At 41.8% G+C, this 12,254-nt stretch overlaps 1 protein-coding gene across 3 annotated transcripts in view; it reads left to right on the plus strand.

The window, feature by feature from the left end:
• CCDC91 (coiled-coil domain containing 91) overlaps positions 1-12,254 on the plus strand; it is a 510,937-nt gene that overhangs the window by 94,933 nt on the left and 403,750 nt on the right. For all 3 annotated transcript variants that reach the window (XM_038742360.1, XM_038742369.1, XM_038742367.1), the window contains exons 3-4: positions 7,272-7,447; positions 11,281-11,463. In XM_038742360.1, the coding sequence (XP_038598288.1) occupies positions 7,272-7,447; positions 11,281-11,463 (359 nt within the window). The remainder of the gene's footprint in view (positions 1-7,271; positions 7,448-11,280; positions 11,464-12,254) is intronic.

The following is a 12,254-nucleotide window of genomic DNA, read 5'->3' on the forward strand; positions in this document are numbered from 1 at the left end:
TGGAAAGAACAGGGAGAGGAGGAGGCAAAAGAGAAACTGTGATCGTGCACTGAAAATGTCAAATATTGTTGCAAGACAAGTGAAAGCAGGATGTGGCTGTAAGCTCTTTGTGGGCAGGGAATGGTTCTGTTTGTTATTCTAGTGTACTCTCCCAAGCGCTTAATACAGTACCCTGTGCACAGTAAGCACTCAATAAATACGATTGAATGAATGAATGAATGAACATTGGCCTTTTAATAATGATAATAATAATAATAATAATAATAATAATAATAATAATAATAATAATAGTATTTGTTAAGTGCTTACTATGTACGAAGCACTGTTCTAAGTGCTGGGGAGGATACAAGGTGATCAGGGGGCTTACAGTCTTCATCCCCATTTTACAGATGAAGTAACTGAGGCACAGTTGTTAAATTGTACTCTTCCAAGCACTTAGTACAGTGCTTGGCACACAGTAAATGCTCAATAAATATGATTAATAATAATAAATGACCTCATCTAAGTCTTACCCTTGTTTTCTACTCACTGCTTTATTCCATGAAATACTATTCATTTATTCATTCATTCTACCATATTTATTGAGCACTAACTGTATGCAAAGCACTGTACTAAGCACTTGGGAGAGTACAATTTAACAGAAAACAAACACATTCCCTGCCCACAATGAGTTCACAGTCTAGAGAGAGCTTACTGCATTAGTATTAATTGACCATCTACTACTAGCACACTCAACTACTGACGTATAAGCACCATTATTATTATCATTATTATTACTACCAGATGTTCAATTCAGTCCTCAACCCTTCTTTGACCTGGATAATTTATTTCCCATTTTACTTTGATTCCATTATCACCTACATCACCTGGGTTTGTTGGTGTGACTAATGATATACTACTACTACTACTACTACTACTACTACTAATAATAACAATAATAATAATAATAATAGCATTTATTAAGCACTTACTACGTGCAAAGCACTGTTCTAAGCACTGGGGGATTACACGGTGATCAGGTTGTCCCACAGGGGGGCTCACAGTCTTAATCCCCATTTTACAGATGAGGTAACTGAGGCCCAGAGAAGTGAAGTGACTTGCCCAAAGTCACACAGCTGACAATTGGAGGAGCTGGGATTTGAACCCATGACCTCTGACTCCAAAGTCCGGGCTCTTGCCACTGAGCCACGCTGCTTCAATAATACCATCAATTATAATAATGATGGTATTTGTAAAGTGCTTTCTATGTACCAAGCACTGTTTTAAGCTCTGGGGTAGATGAAAGCTAATCAGGTTGGACACATTCCCTGCCGCACATGGGGCTCACAGTCTCAATCCCCATTTCACAGATGAGGTAACCGAGGCACAGAGGAAGGGAAGTGATTTACCCACTGTTGGGTAGGGACTGTTTCTATATGTTGCCAGCTTGTACTTCCCAAGCAATTAGTACAGTGCTCTGCACACAGTAAGTGCTCAATAAATACGATTGATTGATTGATTGATTCAGCAGACAGATGGCAGAGATGGGATTAGAACCCATGACCTTCGACTCCCAAGCCCGTGCTCTTTCCTAGTCCATGCTGCCTCCCATAACGTTTACAGTCTATTTTGAAGATGAAGAAATGTTACCTTCACTTGTTCCTTCTCCTTTATTTGATAAAACTCGCTTCTGCTGTTATTGTAGACCATCGTATGACTTGGATTCTTCATGGTACTTGGGAGAGAAGCAGTGTGGCTCAGTGGAAAGAGCCCGGGCTTTGGAGTCAGAAGTCATGGGTTCAAATCCCGGCTCTGCCACTTGTCAGCTGTGTGACTTTGGGCAAGTCACTTCACTTCTCTGGGCCTCAGTTCCCTCATCTGTAAAATGGGGATTAAGACTGTGGGCCCCCCGTGGGACAACCTCACCACCTTGTAACCTCCCCAGTGCTAAGAACAGTGCTTTGCACATAGTAAGCACTTAATAAATGCTATCATTATTATTATGGTACAGAAAAATGGCTTATGGTGCCTTTGCATCTGTTTCTTGTTTAGACAAGAGCCCTTACATAAATAATGTTGGTATTTGTTAAGGGCTTACAATGTGCCAAGCACTGTTCTAAGCACCGGGGTAGATACAAGGTAATCAGGTTGTCCCACATGGAGCTCAGAGTCTTCATCCCTATTTTACAGATGAGGTAACCGAGGCCCAGGGAAGTAAAGTGACTTGCCCAAGGTCACACAGCTGACATGTGGCAGAGCCCAGACTGAGCCCCCTCCTTCCTTTCCCCCTCCTCCCCCTCCCCATCCCCCCGCCTTACCTCCTTCCCCTCCCCACAGCACCTGTATATATGTTTGTATGTATTTATTACTCTATTTATTTTATTTGTACATATTTATTTTGTTTATTTTATTTTGTTAATATGTTTTGTTGTCTGTCTCCCCCTTTTAGACTGTGAACCCACTGTTGGGTAGGGACCGTCTCTATATGTTGCCAACTTGTACCTCCCAAGCGCTTAGTACAGTGCTCTGCACACAGTAAGCGCTCAATAAGTACGATTGAATGAATGAATGAAGGAGCCAGGATTGGAACCCACGACCTCTGACTCCCAAGCCCGGGCTCTTTCCACTAAACCACGCTGCTTCTTAATGTGCGAGAAGCAAAACAGGGTTGAGCACAAGGCACATGACTGGAAAAAAAAATTGCATAAAATTTTGCAAGCTTTGTGCTCCTTTTCTTTCTTGACTCTTCTGTCGTCATCAGGATTTTTTTTTTTGAGTTTTGAGTTTAGAACGAAAGATGATCTGCCTGAATGGCTTTTTTGCTAATTATGTTTAAAAAGTTAAAGATGGGGGAACTTCAAGGAATTGCCCTTTTGGTCATTCATTCATTCAATCGTACTTATTGAGCGCTTACTGTGTGCAGAGCACTGTACTAAGCGCTTGGAAAGTACAAGTCGGCAACATATAGAGATGGTTCCTACCCATGGTCAGCATTAGAGCCCCAGAGAAGCGGTTGTAACGTAGAAGAAACATAGATTTATAATTCATATCTTTCTTTTATACGAGCAGATGTTCAACTGTATAAGGCCCATGGTAAATCCTCTGATGTGCCTAAAAGAAAGAAATTGAAAAGCTTTGCCTGTTTTTTTCTTTTTCCACACTTTGGTTTGGTTTTCAAGGGGATTGATGTTTCTGAGTGAAGTTTATCTGACCCAAACCACAGACTTAAAGTCTTTTAACCCCTTCCTTTGGGAAATGGTCTAAAACATCCTAGATTAAATTCATTCATTCATTCATTCATTCAATCATATTTATTGACCACTTACTGTGTGCAGAGCACTGTACTAAGTGCTTGGGAAGTACAAGTTGGCAACATATAGAGATGGTCCCTACCCAACAGCGGGCTCACAGTCTAGAAGGGGGAGACAGATAACAAAACATATTAACAAAATAAAATAAATAGAATAGTAAATATGTACAAGTAAAATAGGGTAATAAATCTGTACAAACATATATACAGGTGCTGTGGGGAGGGGAAGGAAGTAGGGCGGGGGAGATGGGGAAGGGGCTCAGATTAAATGAAAATTCATTTTGATGGTGAAAATTTTTGTTATTTCTCAGCTTTCTGGTGTAAAAGAAATGAATTACCCACTTCTACATAGGTCAGATTTTGTTTTCATTGCAGGATAAAATACAACCATGCATAGATACCTGTCTATGATGGCATACTATTGTTAGCAGTGCTGTGATAAGCAAACGTTTTTTCTTAGAAGAGTCCCCCAAAAACCTATGAATGAACAAATTTGAATCAATCAATTAATCAATCATATTTATTGAGCGCTTACTGTGTGCAGAGCACTGTACTAAGCGCTTGGGAAGTACAAGTGGGCAACACATATTCAGCTCTGCTGGGAAATTCAGCAGAGCTGAAAAATCCAAGCAAGGTGATACCGAAATTTTGCAGTTTCCTCTGCTATCCCTTCCATATCTTTAAGAATGGAAGGCCTCACTTAGGAAGCCTTCCCAGACTGAGCCCCTTCCTTCCTCTCCCCCTCGTCCCCCTCTCCATCCCCCCCATCTTACCTCCTTCCCTTCCCCACAGCACCTGTATATATGTATATATGTTTGTACAGATTTATTACCCTATTTGTTTATTTATTTATTTATTTTATTTGTACATATCTATTCTATTTATTTTATTTTGTTAGTATGTTTGGTCTTGTTCTCTGTCTCCCCCTTTTAGACTGTGAGCCCACTGTTGGGTAGGGACTCTATATGTTGCCAATTTGTACTTCCCAAGGGCTTAGTACAGTGCTCTGCACATAGTGAGCACTCAATAAATACGATTGATGATGATGAAGAATGGGAATATTATCAAGGCATCGAATTAAAAATCGTTTGTGATAACAATTTGGCCGTGTGCAGGATGAACATTTTTTATGGTATTTGTTAAGTGAGCTCGTTATGGGCAGGGAACACGCGTGCTAATTCTGTTGTATTCTCCCAAGCGCTTAGTTCAGTGCTCTGCACGTAGAGAAGCAGCATGGCTCAGTGGAAAGAGCCCGGGCTTGGGAATCAGAGCTCGTGGGTTCTAATCCCGGCTCCGCCGTTTGTCAGCTGTGTGACCTTGGACAAGTCACTTTCATTCATTCATTCATTCATTCAATCAATCAATCAATCAATCGTATTTATTGAGCGCTTACTGTGTGCAGAGCACTGTACTAAGCGCTTGGGAAGTACAAGTTGGCAACATATAGAGACAGTCCCTACCCAACAGTGGGCTCACAGTCTAAAATTGAGCGCTTACTGTGTGCAGAGCACACAGTGAACACACTTCACTTTGTGCCTCAGTTATCTCATCTGTAAAATGGGGATGAAGACTGTGAACCCCACGTGGGGCAAACTGATCACCTTGTATCTTGGTGCTTGGCACATAGTAAGCGCTTAACAAATACCAACATTATTATTAGTAGTAGTAGTAGTAAGCACAGAAATTAATACCTCTGATTGGCCCGTTGTTGGGTAGGGACCGTCTCTATATGTTGCCGACTTGTACTTCCCAAGGGCTTAATACAGTGCTGTGCACACAGTAAGCGTTCAGTAAATACGATTGAATGAATAAATGATTGATTGATTGATTACTACGTGCATTTCAAAAACCATCCAAAATCTTACAGAGCCTACTGAGGATCCTTTTACTGAGCATTGCCCTGATTGTACCCATTTTACCTCATTGTGCGCTTTGCAACATGACAATGGGATGGTCAAATTGAGTAACTCAGGGAGCTTCCAGGAGTGGGAGCAAGGATTGTAGGAGCCAATAACAATAATAATAATAATAATAATAATAATAATAATAATAATAATAATGGTATTTGTTAAATGCTTAGTATGTGCCAGGCACTATACTAAGCACTGGGGTGGATACAAGCAAATCGGGTTGGACACAGTCCCTGTCCCATGTGGGGCTCACCGTCTTAATCCCCATTTTACAGATGAGGGAACTGAGGCCCAGAGAAGTGAAGTGACTTGTCTAGGGTCAGAGAAGCAGCGTGGCGGAAAGACCCTGGGCTTGGGAGTCAGAGGTCATGGGTTCAAATTCCAGCTCTGCCACTTCTCAGCTGTGTGACTTTGGGCAAGTCATTTCACTTCTCTGGGCATCAGTTCCCTCATCTGTAAAATGGGGATTAAGAATGTGAGCCCCCCGTGGGACAACCTGATCACCTTGTAACCTCCCCAGTGCTTCGAACAGTGCTTGGCACATAGTAAGTGCTTAATAAATGCTGTTATTATTATTATTATTATTATTATTATTATTATTATTATTATTATTATTATTATTATTATCATTATCACACAACAGACAGGTGCTGGAGCTGGGATTAGAACCCATGATCTTCTCACTCTCAGGCCCGGGCTCTAGCCACTACGCCATTCTGCTTCTCACCTTGACCTTAAGTTAGAGACAGTTTTGGAACCCTAAAATACTGAACCCAGCCTATTGGTATTTTTGCTGTGGAATTAAAGTTACGATTTACCATAAAATATTATAGGCCGGTTAAACAATATGGTATCAAGTCTCAACTATTGAATGTTCAGCTCAGTCCCTAAAGGGATCAGTCAGTCAGTCAATTGTATTTACTGAGCACTGTACTAAGTACATGGGAGAGTACAACATAACAATATAACAGAGTTGTTAGACACAGTCCTTGCCCAGGACGAGATTAGAGTCTAGAGAGGGAGACAGACAGGATAACGTCCATTGAGGAGATTTATGTCGGCTGTATCAGAAAGCTTTCTGTGTTTTGAAAATGGAATTTTTCAAATCAAACTGAAAGAATCGACCTCCAATGTCAGGATGTTTGACACTCTGGGTCTCCTACCAAAACCTTACTGAATCAATCAATCAATCAATCATATTTATTGAGCGCTTACCGTGTGCAGAGCACTGTACTAAGCGCTTGGGAACTACAAGTTGGCAACACAGCTCACAGTCTAAAAGAATCATTCGTTCATTCAGTTGTGCATGTTAAGCTCTTACCGTGTGCAGAGCACTGTACTAAGCACTTGGAAAATATACTGGGAAACAAATGTAGGCAATCCCTACCCAACAACGGGCTCACAGTCTAGAACGAGGGAGACAGACAACGAAACCAAACAAAAAAAAACAAGTAGACAGGCATCAGTAGCATCGATATAATATACACATCAAAACAAGTAAGCAGTCATTAATATAATCAATAATGATGGCATTTATTAAGTGCTTACTATGTGCAAAACACTGTTCTAAGTGCTGGGAGGCCACAAAGTGATCAGGTTGTCCCACGGAGGGCTCACAGTCAATCGCCATTTTGCAGATGAGGTAACTGAGGCACAGAGAAGTGAAGTGACTTGCCCAGAGTCACACAGCTGACAATTGGCAGAGCCAGAATTTGAATCCACAACCTCTGACTCCAAAGTCCATGCTCTTTCCACTGAGCCACGCTGCTTCTCTGCTGCCACACTGCCTAACTAGAATTACAGATATGTACGTATGTACGCAAGTGCTGTGGGGCGGGGAGGGGGGTAGAACAGAGGGAGTTGGGACGATGGGGAGGGGAGGAGGAGCAGAGGAAAAGGGGGCTCAGTTTGGGAAGACCTCCTGGAGGAGGTGAGCCTTCAGTAGGGCTTTGAAGGGGGGGAAGTGTGATTGTTTCCCTCTTAGTGGTGGATTTCAGAAGGTCATCGGTGATGAACAGATCGGGGATGGTTTCAAGTTGAGTGATTGATTTCTTTTTTCAAATCGCCCTCAGTACCAGTGCTGGGGGTCCAGGTTTCACCAAGCGCTTCTCCCGACGTCCCTGAGGAGCAGTGTTTGCCGTCCTCCAGCCTCCTCTCTTCGAACTCATTTACTTCTTCTAGTGACGACTCGCCGTCAAGGCCCCAACTAGCCGACCGTATTGGAAATCCAGGGGCTCTCAAAGACCAGGTGAAAACACTGTTATGTTTTATAATAATGATGCTATTTGTCATTCATTCATTCAATCGTACTTATTGAGCACTGACTGTGTTTAAAATACTGTACCAAGTGTTTGGGAGAGTGTAATAGAACAACAAACATGTTCCTGCCCACAGTGAGCTCACAGTCTAGAGGGGGAGACAGACATTAGTGCAAATAAATAAATGAATAGATAAAAAATAAATAAATTACAGATACGTAGAGGTATATACATATATGCTGTAGGGATAGGAGGGAGGATGAACGAAGGAACAAGTAAGAGCATCGCAGAAGGGAGTGGGAGAAGAGGAGAGGAGGGCTTAGACAGGGAAGGCTTCTTGGAGGAGATGGGCCTTCAGTAAGGTTTTGAAGTGGGGGAAGAGCAATTATCTGTCTGATATGAGGAAGGAGGGCATTCCAGGCCAGATGCAGGATGTGGGAGAGCGGTCAGCGGCAAGATAGCGCTTAGTACAGTGCTCTGCACACACTAAGCACTCAATAAATATGATTGATTGATTGATGAAGGAAGAGTGAGATGGATAGCATCAGAGGAATGAAGTGTATTGGCTGGGTTGTCTTAGGAGAGTAATGAGGTAAGGTAGGAGGGGGCAAGCTGATGGACTGTTTTAAAGCCAATGGTGAGGAGTTTTTGTTTGATGCGGAGGTGAACGGGCAACCACTGGAGTTTCTTGAGGAGTGGAAAATCATGGCCTGAATGCTTTTAAAGGAAAACGATTCTGGTAGCAGAGTGGAGTATGGACTGGAATGGGGAGAGACAGTAGGCCGGGAGGTCAGCAAGGAGGCTGATAAAATAATCAAGGCGAGATAGAATAAGTGCTTGCATTAATGTGGTAGCAGTTTGGACCGAGAGGAAGGGGTGGATTCTGGCGATTTTGGCTTCCTATGTGTCAGGCACTGTTCTAAGTGCAGGGATGGATCCAAGCTAATCAGGTTGGACCCAGTCCCTGTCCCACACGGGGCTCATAGTCTTCATCCCCATTTTACAGATGAGGGAACTGAGGGCCAGAGAAGTGAAGTGACTTGCCCAAGGTCACACAGCAGAAAAGTGATGGAGCCGGGATTAGAACTCAGGTCCTTCTGACTTCCAGGCCCATCTTTAAATTCTGTATACACGAAAACAGCACTGTAGATTTTCTCATTATCTTAGATTAATTTAGTAGGACAATGCTTAATATAGAAGAACAGGGCTCAGTGCTTAGAACAGTGCTCAGAGCTTAGAACAGTGTCTTGCACTTAGTAAGCACTTAACAAATGCCACCATTATTATTATTATTATTATGTCACTAGTAATATCTGACTTACATGTGAGGGTTAGAACCTTCAATGTAATGTAATTTACATTTAAATGTAATAAATCTGAAAAAAATCCAATGCCTGGTGATAGATTTAAAAAAAAAACAACCTAATACTACTTCACCTTAAATGACCTTAGACTTGATGGAGAAAGAAATTTCCAAGACAAAAGCATCCTTTCCAGAAGGCAGTTGTTCTTTTTGCAGGGGGGAGGTTTTCAAATAGTTCATAGACCAGAGGTATTTACATAGATGCTGTTTGTGTGTTTCAGTTGTTCAATTGGAGCCAAACTCATATTTCGAGTAGTACAGGATTCTGGGGAAATAGCTCTCCAAATCCTTAATTTACACTTCAGTTGCAATTTCTGAGGATCCAAATGCATAGTTAACGTATTTCAGATAATATCGCCAGGATGATGTGTGGTCTCGGTGTGTACCCCTGTTTGTTTTTAAATTAAAAATGGAAAATCGATAGAGGGGCTTAGACGCTTAGAACCTGGCTAGTCTGGGCTAAAGATTTCCGTGGACATTCTAATGCTGAAAGATCGCAGGTGTTCGGAGGACATTATTGAAACTAAATATGGAGGCAAATACTGGTAAGGTTCAGTTGTCCCTGTACCTAGATAAAAGTGGACAGGAAACTTGTCTGTTTGTTGTTATATTGTCTTCTCCCAAGAGCTTAGTAGAGTACTCTGCATATAGTAAGCACTCAATAAATACGATTGAATGAATGACTATAAACAATTAGTGGATCTAGCCCAGAGAAAGTTTATGTCCTATTGAAAAATCTCAATTCTCCTTTTCTTGTGAAGACCTGGGTGGCATTTCCGTGCCTTTTATTAATTTATTTGAAAGGTGAAAGAGATCTAACAATGGTCCTGACCACGCGCTTAGTATTGCAGAGCAATGTACTAAGTGCTTGGGAAAGTACAATAATAATTGTGGTCTTTGTTAAGCGCTTATTATGTGCCAGGCATCATCATCATCATCATCATCAATCGTATTTATTGAGCGCTTACTGTGTGCAGAGCACTGTACTAAGTGCTTGGGAAGTACAAGTTGGTAACATATAGAGACAGTCCCTACCCAGCAGTGGGCTCACAGTCTAAAAGGGGGAGACAGAGAACAAAACCAAACATACTAACAAAATAAAATAAATAGAATAGATATGTACAAGTAAAATAAATAAATAAATAAATCGAGTAATAAATAAATAGGCACTGTTCTAAGCGCTGGGGTGAATACAAGCAAATCAGGGTGGACACAGTCTCTGTCCCACGTTGGGCTCACAGTCTTAATCCCCATTTTACAGATGAGGTGATTGAGGCACAGACAAGTGAAGTAACTGGCCCAAGGCCACACAGCAGACAAGTGGCGAAGCTGGGATTTGAACCCATGACCTTCTGTCTCCCAGGCCCAAATTCTATCCACTACGCTTAGTTACGATCTCACCCTATAAGGGGCTTACAGTGTACAAGGAGCTTGTAGCCTTCAGGATTCAGAACCTTCTCTGCAGTTGAATTTCCAAAAGATTTTTTTCCAAACTTCCATATGTTCTTTTCAAATTCATTCATTCATTCATTCATTCATTCATTCATTCAATCGTATTTATTTATTTATTCGTTTATTCGTTTATTATTATTTATTTATTTATTTATTTATTTTTTGTGTGCTTACTGTGTGCAGAGCACTGTATTAAGCGCTTGAGAAGTACAAATTGGCAGCATATAGGGACGGTTCCTACCCAACAACGGGCTCACATTCTAGGAGGGGGAGACAGACAAAACAAAACATGTGGACAGGTGACAAGTCATCAGAATAAATAGAAGTAAAGCTAGATGCACATCATTAACAAAATTAATAGACTAGTAAATATGTACAATAAAATAAATAGAGTAATAAATCTGTACCAACATATATACAGGTGCTGTGGGGAGGGGAAGGAGGTAGGGCAGGGAGGATGGGGAGGAGGAGAGGAAAAAGGGGGCTCTTATTGGTGTAACTAGAGGGTAAGCTAGTTGTGGGCAGGGAATGTGTCTGTTTATTGTTACATAATACTCTCCCAAGTGCTTGATAATAATAATAATGATAATAATAATAATAATAATAACAATAATAATAATGGTATTTGTTAAGCGCTTACTATGTGCAAAGCACTGTTCTAAGCTCTGGGGAGGTTACAAGGTGATCATGTTGTCCCACGGGGGGCTCACAGTTTTAATCCTCATTTTACAGATGAGGTAACTGAGGCCCAGAGAAGTTAAGTGACTTGCCCAAAGTCACACAGCTGACAGTTGGCGGAGCCAGGATTTGAGCCCATGACTTCTGACTCCAAAGCCCGGGCTCTTCCCACTGAGCCATGCTGCTTCTCTGATACATTGCTCTGCACACATAAGCCCTCAATAAATACCATTGACTCACTGGTGTCCAATACTGGTTTTGTTTTTGTTTTGTTTTTTTACTTTTGATATATTCAACGTCCTCCGTTTTGGCTTTCTCGAAATGGATCAGGTTCAACTTTCGACAAAAACCCCTCCGGCTTTACCAGAGGAGCAGAGTTGCGAAACGGCCAGGGTCAAAGATGATGCTACGGAGCTGGAGGCCGGGGGTTCAAATTTGCAGTTTCAACACAAAGTTACAAGTCTGGAGATTCAACTCAAGGCCTCTGAGGAAGAAAACCAGAGGATTAAGAAGGTTTGACATTTCCCACAAATGTAAATGCGTGAAATGCATGCACTGGAAAGCTTGAGGAAAATTAGAACACCAACAGTGATTAAAAAAGCATACCAGGGCTAGGTGATAGTTCGGTCTTGGGGACACATTCATTAACTCATTCCCACGATTCCGGTGCCCTGGAATATGTCAGATTAGTATCGTGGAGGGAGTCGAGTCCTATAAAAATGAGCAGCCGTATTTAATGCTCTAGACTAGCCTGAAAACTCCTTTTGGGCAGGGAATGTAATTATAATAATAATTAAAAAATGATAACAATAACGATGGTATTTGTAAAGTGTTTACTGTGGAGAAGCAGCAAGGCTCAGTGGAAAGAGCACGGGCTTGGGCGTCAGAGGTCATGGGTTCCAATCCCGGCTCCGCTGCTTGTCAGCTGTGTGACTTTGGACAAGTCACTTAACTTCTCTGTGCCTCAGTTACTGCATCTGTAAAATGGGGATTAAGACTGTGAGCCCCACGTGGGACAACCTGATCACCATGTATTCCCCCCAGCGCTTAGAACAGTGCTTCGCACATAGTAAGCGCTTAACAAATACCATCATTATTATTATTATGTGCCGGGCACTGTACTCAGCACGGGGATGGATACAAGCAATTCAAGTTGGACACAGTCCCTGTCCCATGTAGGCCTCACAGTCTTAATCCCCATTTTACAGATGAGGTAACTGAGGCCCAGAGAAGTGAAATGACTTGCCCAAGAACACACAGCAGACAAGTTACATTCATGACTCCCAAGCGCGTGCTCTATCCAC

Source organism: Tachyglossus aculeatus, chromosome 2 (assembly GCF_015852505.1).
Source record: "Tachyglossus aculeatus isolate mTacAcu1 chromosome 2, mTacAcu1.pri, whole genome shotgun sequence".
In the NCBI taxonomy this organism is placed as follows: domain Eukaryota; kingdom Metazoa; phylum Chordata; class Mammalia; order Monotremata; family Tachyglossidae; genus Tachyglossus; species Tachyglossus aculeatus.